Source organism: Rhineura floridana, chromosome 9 (assembly GCF_030035675.1).
Source record: "Rhineura floridana isolate rRhiFlo1 chromosome 9, rRhiFlo1.hap2, whole genome shotgun sequence".
Taxonomy (NCBI): Eukaryota; Metazoa; Chordata; class Lepidosauria; order Squamata; family Rhineuridae; genus Rhineura; species Rhineura floridana.
Window position 1 is genome coordinate 110,651,003 of NC_084488.1, and position 16,265 is coordinate 110,667,267.

Below are 16,265 nucleotides of genomic sequence, written 5' to 3' on the forward strand. Positions count from 1 at the left end.
CATAGGAACTCAGTGTCTGATTCTAGCTTGTTTTCATCAGTGTGTTGAAATCAGTTCAATCAGCAAGAATGAGTGGTTGATATTGCAGGCTAGAGTGTGCCTGGGAACCAACTCTTCAGTAAGCCTTGGGATCCATTTGCTATATCCCAGAGTAAGTGATCACAAGGTCACTTTAGCCTCTCCCATTGACAACAAAGAAAGAAAGAAAAATACCCACACTATCTCCAGGCTGCAGTAAATTAGGAGCCTGATCCACTGGCATGTCATGAGAATGAGGGGGCTTTGGATCTTGTGGGTTGAAGGCTACCCCCCACCCTGATGGCATCCCCCTAGAACACCCAGTTTGGGCACCTAACACCAAAGGTAACACTGTTGGCAGTAGATTTACACTCATGACACTTTCCACCTGTATACAAGGGGCCTCTGGAGTAGCTGTGCTGCTGCATTGATGGAGTTCCTCTCCACCCATAGAGGGGCACTTCCACCCCATCCTGACCCCTCTCCACTGGCCTCTGGTGAGGAATAGGATTACTTCAAAAATGGTGCTGTTTGGGCAGTCCATTAATTCTGAATCATGAGACATGGGAAATGAAGCAGAGAAAGGTCATTCAAGGCAAAAGAACCTCTGAAATCTCCTGTGATGTCCGATGACTGATACTGAGTAACTGTGAAGCTCTTCCCCAGACAGGGCCATTCCTGGAGCATCCTCTACTCCAGGCCAGATCTTCCTGTTTATGGATGCTTGCTAGGGTGGTTAGTTATAATTGCTCTGTTTTGCCTTAACTAATCCTGTAATTTTTTTCCCCTCCTCTAAATCCCCACATTCCCAAACAGATATTGAAGCAGTCATGCACAGAGATTTTATATCTGGAGCCCTCAAGCGTTTGTGTAGGAGGTGAGTTTGCTACGACTGGAAAATAATGTGCAAATATTGACAATCCTGCTGTTCCTTCCTTGGGCAAAATGTGTAACTCAAACTTCCATATGCTGAGTAGGAAGATATGAATTAAAGGTGCTTCCCTTCCTTCTCCAGTTTGCAAAAGTCTGCATTGCAAATTTAAACTTGTCATGGTTTCCCCTCAAAGTACTCCTGGGAATTGTAGGCTTGTAAGAGGACTACTGGATGTTATGTCATTTTATACCTCTGTGAGATAAGGTGAGCCTGGGGTGTGTTTGTTACCAACTCTATGCCCTCCAGATGTTACTGGACTACAACTTGCATAACCCGTGACCATTGGTGATATTGACCGGGACTGATGGGAGTTGGAGTTCAGCAACAGCTGGAGAGCACCACATTAGCTACCCTTGTGTTAGGCTAAGGGGTAGTGATTTCCCAGGGCTGCCCACAGATCTTCATGGCTGAGCTGGGATTTGGCACTGAGTTGCTGCATACGTACATGAGCAAGCCAGTTTCTGGAATAATTTATTTTATTTATTTATTTATTTATTTATTATTCAATTTATATACCGCCCTTAGCGAAATAGCTCTCAGGGCGGTGAACAAACAAAATAAAATACAATATATCATAATAAAAATACAAAAAAATATACAAACAATAATGTATTTGCCTTTAGTGATGACAAGCTGATGTCTGTCTGTCTGATTTCAGAGGAGTTTCAAGTTGTGCTACGAGGACATGGCTTCATGTTGGGAAGGAGACACAGCAGTGTCGTCTGTACCTACACTATAAATGGCACAATAATTCGTAAGTGTCCATGATAAACGTAACATTGCATTATGCATCGGATTTGTGAAGTCAGCAACTCTTGCCTCTGTGTTCTCCCCCCCCCCCCGCTCCAGCTGATTCTCTGGTGTGCTTAGCAATAATGCATTTGGAACCTAGTGGGGTGAAATTTGGAACAGAGAAATAGCTGGGAAGAAAGGTGTGAAGCAGATTCCCCCTCCTCAGTTTCTCTGCTCTAAATAGCCCACTCCCGACGCAGATTTTTTATTTAAAGGCCCCATCTGCAATATACATTTAAGGAAGTATTACACTCCTTTGTATGATGACAGCTTTCCTCAAAGAATCCTGGGGACCGTAGTCCGTTAAGGGTGCTGAGAGGTGTTAGGAGCCCCTGTTCCTCACAGAGCTAAAATTCCCACATGTTCCCTGGGAAGAGGGATTGATTGTTAAACCCTCTGGGAATTGTAGCTCTGGGAGAGGGACAAAGGGTCTCCTAACACCTGTCAGCACCCTTAACAGACTACTGTTCCCAGTATTCTTTGGGGGAAGCCATGACTGTTTATATAGAGTGTTATAATTCTGCTTTAAATGGATAGTGCAGATGGGGCCAAAGAAATACTTGAGTCTGAAAGGCAAACTAGATTTGGCATTTATTCTGGCATACTTGATTTTTTAAAAAATAAATAGCTGGCAGTGTTTGTGTATGAGCTGTATTAGGACCTTGCTGTGTGTGGGGGGGGTGTAACCCTTTGCCCTGCTGTGGTCTTGACTGGAATCCTCCCCTCCCCAGCTATTCACAACGAGAGGACAATGGGACCTTTCCCCCCATTGTAAACAACAGATGTAGGTGGTGGTGGTAGCTGATGCTGACCAGAACTGTGGGTGGGTTTCAAACTGCCTCCTCTCATGCCACAGCCCCAATCCAGCTCCCTCTCCCTTCCACCAGCTATTTATTTTTTAAGAAACCAAGCATACCCATGCAAACCACATGATAAACGTCACATCGAGGTTGGCTCCTAGTTATATGTGTTTGTATGTAGTGCATAGATTTGATTGGGGGTCACATCCACATTATACGTTTAAAGCACATGGCTTCCTCTAGAGAATCCTGGGAACTGTAGTATACCCATCGCAGAGCTACAATTCCCAGCACCCCGAACAAGCAGCAATTCCTAGGGTTCTTTGGGGAGAAAATATGCTTTAAATGTATGGTATGGATGTGACCAATCTGACCCTTGTAAGGCATGTGCTGATGTTAAACTGGAGGTTGCTTATTGCTCGTTGTATTGGTTCCTCTCACCACATTTTCCTCATGTTGTGAACTGCAGGTAGGGGGTGGGGAATGGTCCCGGAGCTAGGGTTGTAGCTCAGGCATAGAGCACATGCTTTGCACTTAGCAGGTCATGTGAAAGACCCTTTTCTGATCAAGACCCTGGATAGCTGCTGCCGATCAATATTGGGCTAGATGTGTAAATAGTCTGGCCTCAGTTTTTTCCAGTGTCCCTAAGCATGGCTACTTCTCTCACCCTGCTCCTGCCCCTCACATCCCCATGAGGATTGGGTGTCAACATTTGGGAAATCTTGCTCTAAAGCATACTAAATTGCATGCTATTGAAGGAGGACAGAGAACTTTGCGAAGTGGGCATTTTGGTCTGGGAGGTTTAATTTCTGCTTAGTCTTCTGCAGGGCGCAGATTGTGTGTGTGTGGTGTGTGAATTTGGCTGAGTTTTCTACCCCTTCTCATTTTTGAGAAAAAAAAAGATTGCCAAATGGTGTGAAGGAACCTTGCCAAAGAGAGCAGAAGAAGACCAACCTTCCCTCCGTCACTATTCTCTAAAATGAGGGCATTTAAGACAAAAGCATATGGGCATATGCTAACCCACTCTGTTGTTGCTAGTAGCTGATCTGGAACTAGCTGTTAGTGCAAAATGTTCTGTGCACAAGAAGAAATGTTCATCTCTTACATGGCCCAGAAAGTCTTGTCTTCTGCTCTGTTACTACTACAACAACAACAATAATAAATTTGCATTCATCCACCACTTACTACATCAAATGTCTCAAAGAGACTTACAATTATAAAAGCCTTTTCCAACCTTTGGATCCCCAGATGCTGCTGGACTACAGTTCCCATAATTCCTGACCAATGGCCATGCTGGCTGAGGCTGATGGGAGTTGGAGTCCAGCAACATCTGGGGATGCAGAAGTTGGGACAGGCTGCATAATACAGAAGTTAAAGTACGTGAAAAAGATATAAAAGCATTATTGGCTACAAGTGCTCACCTGCATTAACACAAAAAGAACAAATCCTGTCCTGCCCTGCTAAGAGATGAGCACCAACACAAGCTAGGGTATCATCATAACATAGGACCCCCAATAAAGAGCCAAATGCCTGGATGAGCAGGAATGTCTTTGCCTGGTGCCTAAACATGGATAATAATGGTGCTGAGTGCATAACTCTCTGGCGAAAGCTTTAGACAATCGGGGGGTCACCATTTAAAAGGCTTGTTCTCGTGTTGCCACCCTCCACACCTTCCTTGGAGGGGGCACCTGAAGAAGGGCCTCAGAAGATGAATACAGGGTCTGGGTAGGTTCATGAGCGGAGAGGTGATCCCTAAGGTATTAGGGTCCTGAGCCACATAAGGCCCGAACAGCAGGGAGGGAGCCACATATGTTGCCTTTGTATTTAAGATGCCTGTGATGTACTATGGGCCAGTGGGTAGAGAGTTAGGAGCATTTTCATTGGGAGGGGAAAGGTATTCTGTCCTTTGCCAGGGGACCAAGGACTGCCAAGAGGTTGCACTCCCTTTCTCCCAGGATGGCCAGTAAAGGGAGATCAGCTGGATGGGTCCCAACTGAATTTAAATTCCTTCTAAAAACTCACCTCTTGAACTGATAGGTGACCTGGTATCTCTCCCCTGTCTTTCCCCCTGCCTATATAGTTCTTTTGTGTCTAGCTTAGAATGTATTAAATACATAACACATGCACACATATTTGCATAATTTATGTTGGTTCTGCAAAGCAAACTGGGGAGGCGCAGGCAATGTTCACTCTATCTATCCTGTGCCTACCCTCACAAAGGCTGGAAACTTGGTTTCTTTTCTTAAACTGTAAATGCTGACATTCTTGGAATGCTGTATTCTGCCCTCAGTACTAGGTCCTGAAATTGTGTGGTTCCGTTGCACAAAACATATAGTCCTACCTATAAGGATTAAAGTCAGTTTTCCATGTGATGGTCCCTTTCAATTTCAAATCACTGTGGGGAAATCAAGCGTCTTAATAACAACTACTAAAGGCCACTGGCTTTTCAAACAGAATATGTGATTCTGAAAACAGGTATTCTAACAGTCATTCTTACTACTGCAAAACGTGATTCATCCATTTGAGCCACATTGTAGATCATGGTTTTTTTATGTGCAGATCAAAAAAATGTTAACATATGAATGAGATAAACATAGGTGTCGAAATGCACATGTGTTGTATAGGTACGCTTGTGATGTTCCTATATTAATGTATATATGGTAAGTGTTGTTGTTTTAGAAGATACATGGTAAGTGGAGTGAAAGAGGGGGAGTGAATGGGCAGTAGAATGCGAGATGATTGGCTGAGTGTTTAAAATGGCTGAATGTATAAAAGGAAGAGTGAGAGTGGAATAGGAGGGGAGAAGAGAACTGAGTGGATTGCTTGGTGGGGTTTAGAGAGTTGTTTACCAGGAGGGAGGTGGAGTTCGGATTAGTATTGAGTAAAACCATATGCTTATGTGCCTTAAGAAGAAATCTTGTTAATCTTGTTAGCTTTGTTATCTTTAATAAATACTTAATTTGGTTTACCAAAGGTCTGATCCTTGGCTGGAGTTTCACAGACCAGAAGGGAGGGTAAGGTAATGACCAAGGCTGAAGGGGAACTGTAACAAATGGTGGCAGCGGTGAAGAGAATAACAATACCAGTATTCAGAGTCTCTGGGAATACTAGTATTAGGACGTGACTGGTGGTTGCCTAGCAGGGGGATCTGTTGAGATCTGTGCTAGAGCGGATAGGTAAACCATAAGAGAGTGCGGTCCGGACTGGTGGAGTCCCTGGTGGTGCCTAGAGACAGGCAGTAACCACGAGCAGGTAGGAACCTGACAGGGAGAGCCAGGGAAGGACGCATCACATGTGGTGGCAGTAGCGGTGGGATACGAACAACAGAGAATCCAGATACGAATACTAGAGAATCCAGAACAGTGGTGTGGCAAACAGAAATAACAAAACAAGATTTCTTGTGAGAGTGACTGGCAAAGAGTGTGTGGCAAAGAGTGAGTGAACTCAAACACCATGGCTGAATACATAAAAATGAAAAGGGAGGAGCTGGTGGAGAAGTGCATAACATTCAATTTACCTCACGAGGGTAAAGGGGTAGATGAATTGAGGGTAGCACTTATAGGATTTGCAACTGCCCAGCAAAAACAACCTGTCAGGGAAGAGACCCCAGAAGGATATTTAAGCAATCCCGCTTATATAGAGTACTTGAGAGAGAAGTTAAGATGGGAGGCTGAGGAAAAAGACAAGCAGAGGGAGTTGGAAGCTGAGAGATTGAGGATGGAAGCTGAGAGATTGAGGATGGAAGGTGCAGAGAAGGAAAAACAGAGGGAGTTGGAAATTGAGAGAATGAGATTGGGGTTTGAGGAGAGGGAGAAGCAACGAGCATTGGATGCTGAATTACAAGTAGAAAAGTTAAAATTTGATAGAAATTTCACTCTGAGGAGACAAGGAAAGAGAGAGATGGAGCAAAAATAAAAATTACTCCAAAGGACTTTGCTGTCTATGAGCCTGGTCAAGATCCTCAAATTTACCTCAGCACCTTTGAAAAAGCAGCTCAGTTGTGGGGGCTACCTGAAGATAAATACATGCAGTATTTATCAAACCTGATTAAAGGGGAATTGGCTGAGGTATACCAATATTTCCCCTCAGACAGGCCCGTCACCTATGCTGAATTCAAGGAAGCAGTGTTTAAAAGATTCAGACTGGGGCCTGATTATTTTAGAAAGCTTTTCAGAAACTGCCAGATACAGACAGGGAGGTCTTTTGTGGAACTGGGAGCAAAGTTGATGGATATATTTGGAAAGTGGATGAGTAGTGCCAAAGCTCAGTCAGTGGAAGAGGTGAAAAGCCTCATGATACTGGATCAATTATACCATCAGTTACCACCAGAAATAAGGCTCCTGGTCAAAGACCGTTCCCCTACATCTGTGCAGGAGGCCACAGAGTTGGCGGATCACTTCGCCTCCAATAGAACTGGCTGGGTGGGGAAAACATCAAGAGAGTTTAAACCCAGACCATATAGTGCTGGCAGAAGGGATGTGGTACCACAGCGAGTGAGTCCTCCATTAAAATCTGAAGGGCACAGGACACCCCAGAGTGGATCTGTGTACCCTAAAAGTGAGGAGAAATTATGCTACAAATGTGGTAGACCGGGGCACCTACGTTTTCAATGTGGGTTGCCAACCCCATTAGTAATCCTGCTCAGACAAGGGCAGTGAAAACAGAGCCCAAGGCTTTAGAAACAGCGAAAAAGGTTCAGTTTTGCCAGATAAACTGGACAGAAGTAACAGACCTGGATTCAAGTCTGAGAGAGGAAGTGAGTGTACAAGGGGCAACTTATTGGGCATTGCTTGACACTGGTGCCGCTCAGATGTTACTGAGGCCATAGCTGTTATACATCACAGAAGGCCCAGATAATTGTTAATGGAGACTTAACGGATTCATGTGAAATACAAAAGGGTACAAGACAGGGATGTCCATTATCTCCCCTTTTATTTATTCTGGTTTTAGAAGTGCTGCTTAGAGATATAAGGCAAGATAAAAGGATTTCGGGATTAAAAATAAAAAAAGAAGAATATAAATTGAGAGCATTTGCTGATGATTTGATAATTGTACTAGAAAACCCTTTGGAAGGAATTCATATATTGATGGACAAATTAAAAGAATTTGGACCGTTAGCAGGATTTAAGATCAACAATCAAAAAACAAAGATGTTGGTGAAAAATTTAACTTTAAGGGAACAGAAAGAGTTAATGGACAAGACAGATTTTACAATAGAAAAAAAGTTGAAATATCTAGGCATCATCATGACAAATAAAAACTCAAAGCTGTTTCATAATAATTACGAAAAATTATGGACAGAGATTAAGAAAGACTTGCTAAGATGGGATAAACTACAACTGTCATTAATGGGTAGAATATCTGTGATAAAAATGAATGTATTACCGAGAATGATGTTTTTGTTTCAAACAATACCTGTAATATCCTCTGATTTACCTTTTAAACAATGGCAAAAAGATATTTCTAAATTTGTATGGCAAGGAAAAAAACCAAGAGTTAAATTTAAATTACTTCAAGACGCTAAAGAAAGAGGAGGACTGGGATTACCAAATTTGAGACTTTATTTTGCTGCCTGCTGTTTAGTCTGGATAAAGGAATGGATCTTATTGAGGAATAAAAGACTATTGGATTTGGAGGGCCACAATCTGAAGTGGGGATGGCATGGATATCTATGGTATGACAAAGTAAAAGTAAACGTAGACTTTAACAATCATTTTATAAGACGTTCTCTGTTGAAAATATGGAATAGATACAAACCAAGGTTTTATTCGAAAATACCATTATGTGTCTCAAGTCAAGAAGCGTTTTATAGAAGAGAAATGTCTGGAAAAGAGAAATGGTTAACTTATCAAGAACTATTAGAAAATGTACATGGAGAATACACAATGAAAGAGAGAGAACAATTGATAAAGGAAGGATATAGTTTTCATTGGTTTGCCTATTTACAATTGTTAGAAAGATATAAAATGGACAAGAAAATGTATGGGTTTGAAATAAGTAAATCTGATTTTGAAATAGGTTTGTATACAAATGATGAAAACATAATTGCAAAAATGTATAAACTTTTATTGAAAATGGATATGGAGGAAGAACAAGTAAAAGAGTGCATGGTAAAGTGGGCAAAAAATTTTGGTCATAACATACAAATGGATCAATGGGAAAATATGTGGAAAAAAGGCTTGAAATTTACATTATGTTATAATCTTAAAGAAAATTTTTATAAAATGATGTACCGTTGGTACATGACTCCAGAAAAGCTGTCAAAAATGTATAGTAATGTCTCTAATGTTTGTTGGAAATGTAAACAACAAGAAGGATCTTTTTATCATATGTGGTGGTCATGTAAAAAGGCGAAATTATTCTGGGCACAGATAGGTAGGAAGATGCAAAAAATTTTAAAGATAAATATTCAGTCAAAACCAGAATTTTTTTTACTGGGTTTTATGGATAAACAAATAGAAAAGAAATATGGAAGAATATTATTATATATGATTACGGCAGCAAGATTATTATATGCACAAAAGTGGAAAATGGAATCAATACCAACAATGGAAGAATGGCTACTGAAATTAATGGACTTAGTAGAAATGGATAAATTGACGTGTTTACTTAGAGAAAAATCGACAGATACATTCCTTAAGGATTGGAAGCCTCTCTTAGACTTTTTGTCGAAAGATCAAAATAAAATGATGATACTGGGATTTGATGATTAATTAAGACAGCTTATGGAGAAAAGGGATTCTGTATGTACATATTAAGGGACAGGTTTGATGTATATTATATACTTATAGCTGATCTGTGACAAATCGGAAGTCAACCATTTTATTTTTATTTTTTGTTGTAGTATTGTTATGTTTTTTCTTACTTTGTTTTGTTTGTTTTTTGGAAAAATTTGAATAAAAACTATATATAAAAAAAAAAGATGTTACTGAGGCCAGATTTAATAAAATCTGAAGAAATATTACCTCAGGAAACAGTGACTATCCAAGGAGTGAGGGGTCAACCAGAGAGTTTGCCTGTGGCCCTAGTGAAAATGGAATGGAGAGGCCGAAAGGGCCAATATAAAGTTGGTATTAATGCCCAGCAACAAGAACCAGTAATACTGGGAAGAGATGTTATGGGGGCACAGGGGAAAATATATGTAGTGACCAGACAGCAAATTGGCAGAGAAAAAGAAGCCATATTAAGGGGGGCTGAAACAAACAGGGTGGAATCTGTTAACCAGCCTCAGGTCACCATAGCAACCACTAGCAGGCCTGCTGAAGAAGACAAACTGTATCAAGTGGTCTCTGGGGAAGAAGCAGATCAATTCAGGGAAGAGCTGCATCAAGATATAAGTCTGAAGCAGATAAAGGAACAAGCGCTGACCCAACAGATTCCTTTCACTGACAAACTGAGGAATCAAGTTGTGTGTGAGAATGGGATTTTATATAGACTGTGGATGCCTGCTGAGAGAAAGGATGAATGTGAACCAGTGAAGCAACTGATAGTACCTAGCAAATACAGAACCAGATTGCTAGAGGTAGCCCACGATGTCCCATGTGCAGGACATCTGGGAATAAAAAAGACCAAGAGGAGATTGGCTGCACATTATTATTGGCCAAATATCTCCAAGGATGTAAAACAACATTGTCTATCTTGTGGAATATGCCAAAAGGTGGGAAAGAGTGGAGTAAAGACCAAGGCACCCTTAAAGCCCCTTCCTATAATTGGACAACCCTTTTATAGAGTGGGAATAGATTTGGTGGGCCCTTTTTCCAAACCCACAAGGCATGGCAAGAAATATCTAGTGGTGGTGGTGGATTTTGCCACCAGGTACCCAGACGCAGAAGCACTGAGATCTGTAGAAGCCCCTGTAGTGGCAGAGGCTTTATTAAAAATCTTTATGAGGCTGGGTTTCCCTCATGAAGTGCTGACAGGTCAAGGCAGTGTATTCATGGGAGAAGTGATGCAATGTATGTGGAAATGTTGTGGTCTAAAACATCTAAAGACCACTACTTACCATCCCGCCACTAATGGGCTAACTGAGAGATTCAATGGAGTTTTGAAGGGCATGATAAGAAGCTATGTTCAAGATCACCCACAAGACTGGGATGAACGGTTGGGATGCTTCTTATTTGCATACAGAGAAGTCCCTCAGGAGTCAACAGGCTTCTCACCCTTTGAACTAATGTTTACTAGAAAAGTGAGGGGACCTTTGGAACTGCTAAAAAATTCATGGGAAGGAACTCTGGGAGAGTACAAAACTTCTGTAGTAGATTTTGTATTGGAATTCCGCAATAAATTAACATCAATGATGGAAGTAGTGAAAGAGAATTTGAGTCATGCACAGGAGAAGCAAAGTTACTGGTATGACAGAACAGCCAGAGAACGTGTGTATGATGTGGGAGATATGGTTATGGCATTCATACCCAGGAAACATGACAAATTACAGGCTAACTGGGAAGGACCATATACCATCAGAGAAAGGCTTGACACAGTGACATATGTAATCACCACAGACCAATTAAACAAAAGCAAAGTGGTTCATGTAATTATGTTAAAGCCTTACCATACCAGGGATGCAAAGGTGTTGCAAGTTACCTTATTCCCTGAGGGAAGTGGGCCTGAACTTCCAGATTTGGTACAGGAAAGCAAAGACAAAGGAGGGGTAGATCAAGTGGAATGGTCAGAGGAGGTGAAAGAGGAAGTAAAAGAGGAGATTCTGAGAGTTTTGAAAACCTATAGGAATCTCTTTAGCAACAAACCTGGCCGAACCAGTATAGTTATACATTCCATTGATACTGGAGATCATGCCCCAATCAGATCTGTTCCGTACCGTGTGAATGGGAAAGTTTTGAATGAGATCAAAAAGGAGGTGGAAGAGATGCTGGAATTAGGAGTGATCAGGGAATCCATTAGTCCCTGGGCCTCAAGTATTGTCCTGGTTCCGAAAAAAGATGGAACGACAAGGTTTTGCATTGATTATCGGCTAATCAATAAAATTACTGTCCCAGATGCGTATCCTATGCCTAGGGTAGACGCAATGTTAGAGTTATTGGGGGCAGCAACCATTATCTCTACACTAGATCTCTGTAAAGGATTTTGGCAAATGGAACTAGACGAGCAATCCAGAGCCAAAACTGCCTTCAGTACACCAGATGGGTTATATGAGTTTGTGACCTTACCCATGGGACTAAGGAACTCACCAAGTTCATTTCAGAGGCTAATCAATACTGTGTTGCAAGGCATGTCAGATTTTGCAGTGGCCTATATCGATGACGTGGCCATTTTTAGCAAGTCGGTGCCTGAGCATGTCCAACACCTGACAACAGTATTGGAGGCCTTAAGAAAAGCAGGCCTCACAATAAAAGCTAAGAAATGCCAGTTTGGACTAAAGGAAGTAATCTATTTAGGACATAAGGTGGGGAGTGGGAAAATCACCCCCTTATGGAGCAAGGTGGAGGCAATACAAGCGTGGCCGATCCCCTTAACCAAAAAACAAGTAAGGGCATTTCTGGGTGTGGCTGGATTTTATAGGAAGTTTGTGAGAAATTTTGGGGAAATAGCAACCCCCTTGCATGAATTGACCAAGAAGAAGTGTTCTGAGCGTGTGGTATGGACGGATGAATGTCAGAAGGCTTTTGATCTGCTGAAGCAAGCCTTGTGCCAAGGACCCATATTAATAGCACCAGACTATGAGAAACCATTCATCGTGGCTACAGATGCGTCAGACCTCGCGCTGGGAGTCGTCTTGCTGCAGGAGAGAGAAGGCACCAGACATCCAGTGGCATACCTGAGTCACAAGCTGACGCCAAGGGAGAAAAACTATTCGTCGGTCCAGAAGGAGTGCCTAGCGGTCGTGTGGGGACTGAACAAGTTGCGCCCATACGTGTGGGGACGAAGATTCACAGTGACTATGGATCATCGGGCCTTGTTATGGTTGCAGACTATGAAAAACCATAACACTATGCTGCAGAGGAGGTCCTGGGCCCTACAGGACTATCAAGTGGACTTCCAGTTCATCAAAGGCAAGGACAATGTACTGGCCGATGGACTTTCCAGGCAAGTGGCTGGGACTGCAGTGACGTGACCAGACAGAGGAAGAAAGAAAGACATTTTCCCCATAGAGACTTTTATTTGTTGACGCGACGTATAAATCCTGGAACAGGAATAATACTCTGCTGTTGTTTAAGGGGGGGGAAACGTGATGTTCCTATATTAATGTATATATGGTAAGTGTTGTTGTTTTAGAAGATACATGGTAAGTGGAGTGAAAGAGGGGGAGTGAATGGGCAGTAGAATGCGAGATGATTGGCTGAGTGTTTAAAATGGCTGAATGTATAAAAGGAAGAGTGAGAGTGGAATAGGAGGGGAGAAGAGAACTGAGTGGATTGCTTGGTGGGGTTTAGAGAGTTGTTTACCAGGAGGGAGGTGGAGTTCGGATTAGTATTGAGTAAAACCATATGCTTATGTGCCTTAAGAAGAAATCTTGTTAATCTTGTTAGCTTTGTTAGCTTTAATAAATACTTAATTTGGTTTACCAAAGGCCTGATCCTTGGCTGGAGTTTCACAGACCAGAAGGGAGGGTAAGGTAATGACCAAGGCTGAAGGGGAACTGTAACAAATGGTGGCAGCGGTGAAGAGAATAACAATACCAGTATTCAGAGTCTCTGGGAATACTAGTATTGGGACGTTACTGATGGTTGCCTAGCAGGGGGATCTGTTGAGATCTGTGCTAGAGCGGATAGGTAAACCATAAGAGAGTGCGGTCCGGACTGGTGGAGTCCCTGGTGGTGCCTAGAGACAGGCAGTAACCACAAGCAGGTAGGAACCTGACAGGGAGAGCCAGGGAAGGACGCATCACAACGCTCGTTGGAGGCCCAGGATTGACTGCAGCATCTTGCCTAGTGTACAATAGGGAAACCTAGTTTTGCTGCCCTGTAATGTGAACATAGGAAGCTGCCTTATCTTGAGTCAGACCATGGGTCCACCTAGCTCAGTATTGTCTGCGCTGACTGGCAACAGCAATCCAGGATTTCAAACTGGGGGTCTCTCTTAGCCTTACCTGGAGACACCAGGAGTTGACCCTGGGACCTTGTGCATACAAAACAGGTGCTCTGCCACTGAGCTGTGGCTGGGCCTTCCATGTACAAAGTGGCACACAGAGTTTGGTGTTGCAGAGAATGCAGATAGGATGCAGTCACTTCCTCAAGGGCTTACAATGCAAGGCCATAGCCAGGATATCCAGGTTATGCCTTGTGCAGCATTGCTTTGTTTTGCTTGCTGTGTTTATTTTCATGTTTTATCTGCTCCAGACTGTGCACTTTCCATAACACTTAATTTTCTTTCTGCTTGTGTTATGCTTAGGATCTCTCTCTCTCTCTCTGTCTCTCTCTCTCTCTCAGGCAGGATTCATTTGCCTGCCTCCTTCCTGTGTTGCCCTTTTAAGACATGCACAAATCTTGCAGATGATCAGAAGTTGAGCTGCTGTTTCCTATGTCTGACATTGGTAGGGCCTCCCCTTATTAATCTCTCTCTCTCTCTCTCTCTCTCTCTCTCTCTCTCTAAAAAAGGATTGCTTAGGACTTGCAGTGAATGGCAGAAAATGGGGAGGGCCATATATCAGTGGGAGAGCATGTGCTTTGCATGCAAAATGCTTTGGATTCAGCCCATCATCTCCAATTTAAAACAAAAGGACCATTTAGCAGTTGATGGGAGACGCTTCTGCCTAAGACTTTGGAGAGTCACTGCCAGTCATAGTAGACCACCCTGAGCTACATGGACAAAGAATCTGACCCTGGTATAAGTCAGTTTCCTGTGTTCCTTCTTATGATTATCTCTAATCTTCATCATATATTTGGTTGCCAGTTCATTTCTGGGCTCATTTTAAGGTGCTCACTCTAGTGTTTAAAGCCCTAAATGACTTAGGCCCCAAATATCTGAAATCACCTCCTTCCCTACAGATCCTGCCACCCTCAGAAGCATGGTGTACGTGTGTGGGGCCAAGGAGAGGGCTCTCTCTATGGCAGCCCCTAAACTGGGGAACTCCCTCCCCACTAGAGGTGCATCTGACACCTTCATTATACAGTTTTCATCATATGCAGAAGATGAGCCTATTTACCTTGGCCTTTGACTCTTGAGATGTATATATTTTGGGACCCATCCCATTCTTGTGATTATAATTTGATTTAAACTGTTTTTAATGTTGTATTTTAAATTGTTGTGACCCACCCTGGGACTGTAGGGTGAAGTGATGATAATGCAGGCTTGGATCCTAAGGCTGCAATCCTGTGCATGTTTTTCTGGAAGTAAGTCCTATTGAGTTTATGTCTTAGTAAACTTATATAGAATTGTGCTGTAGGCGCTTTTCCCCACAAATGGGGCTGGTGAACAGATGACTTTTGCTGATTCCCCCTCCTCCTGCAGCCCACCCACCCTGTTCTAGATGGTCCCCCAATCCTCTGGAGCAGAAGTGTGTATGTGTGTAAGTAAGGCGCTCTAGAGGAAAGGGGGAATCTGCAAAAGTCACCTTCCCTCTCCCATCAGTGGAAGGCAACTCAGGTTCTAAGCCTTGGTAGTTACTGATTAGTTTTTTCATCCTGTGACATTAAGGCATTAAGGTTATATGACACTTTGGTTCTTTTTTCCCCCAGATGAAAAGCCTAAAGAGGTGCAGTCTGATTTTATGCTCTGCCCAGCACCCATTCTCCATGAAGTTGGCCAGTAAGTATTTAATCCAGTAATTGTGTGCCATGAGGAAATAAGTAAACAGATAGAAACTCTAGCAAGCCCAAAGCACCCATCTGCAGAGGAGGTTGCCCGCTGTGTCTCTGTTTGAGTGACTGTTGTAGCAATGTCTCTCTCCTATCAGATTCGACTGAGAGCAGGCATTTTTTCTTGAGTCTTCTGCACCAATCACTTGTGATTGAGAGGATGGGGGAGAGATCTGAAGTCTTCAGAGTGACTCCGTGTGAGTCTCTGCTTCTCCAGTCAGGAGACATACTTAGATCAGTGTTTCATACAGAATATAAGACAAGCTTTTCTGAGGATGGGTGAAGTGCCTTCTTTCACAATCTGGAAGGAAACCTTTGGGGCATAAGAGTGAGATGTGCCTCAGCTCTGAAGTTTGGGAAATATGGATGGCTGTACCTCTGACCTATGTTTTGGATAGATTTGGAAAAGAAGTGGGGAGGGATGGTTTAGCTAAAAGGTGTCTTCTCTGTCTCTCTCTCACTGCCCCCTTCCTGTGTGCAAATTCTCTAGGGATCTGAAATGATTTCTAGGTCCCACTTGCACTATACATTTAAAGCAGTATCATACCACTTTAAACAAAGAATCCTGGGAAATGTACATTGTTAAGGTGCTGAGTGCTGTTAGGAGACCCCTGTTCCCCTCACAGACCTACAATTCCCAATCAATCCCTCCTCCCAGGGGACTCTGGAAATTGTAGCTCTATGAAGGGAAGAGGGATCCCCTAGCAACTCCCAGCACCCTTAATAAACTGCAGTTCTTTAGGGGAAGCCATGACTGTTTAAAGTGGTATGATCCTTCCTTAAATGTGCAGTGCAGATGGGGCTAGATGGACCAATGGTCTGATTCAGGTATATAGGAAGCTGCTTTATACTGTGAATGGTATAATTTCATATGTCGCATGGAGGGGATCAAAGGCAGGGTCGGTCCCAAAGTACGGCCAGGTTGGGCCTTGGTCAAGGGCCCCTGGAGCCACAGAGGCCCCTGAG

General features: G+C 42.9%; 1 protein-coding gene across 2 annotated transcripts in view; it reads left to right on the forward strand.

Annotated features, from left to right (window-relative positions):
- The window catches only part of ANTXR2 (ANTXR cell adhesion molecule 2), a 163,606-nt gene that overhangs the window by 52,216 nt on the left and 95,125 nt on the right, over window positions 1–16,265 (forward strand). For both annotated transcript variants that reach the window (XM_061583257.1, XM_061583258.1), the window contains exons 8-10: window positions 835–895; window positions 1,611–1,706; window positions 15,180–15,249. In XM_061583257.1, the coding sequence (XP_061439241.1) occupies window positions 835–895; window positions 1,611–1,706; window positions 15,180–15,249 (227 nt within the window). The remainder of the gene's footprint in view (window positions 1–834; window positions 896–1,610; window positions 1,707–15,179; window positions 15,250–16,265) is intronic.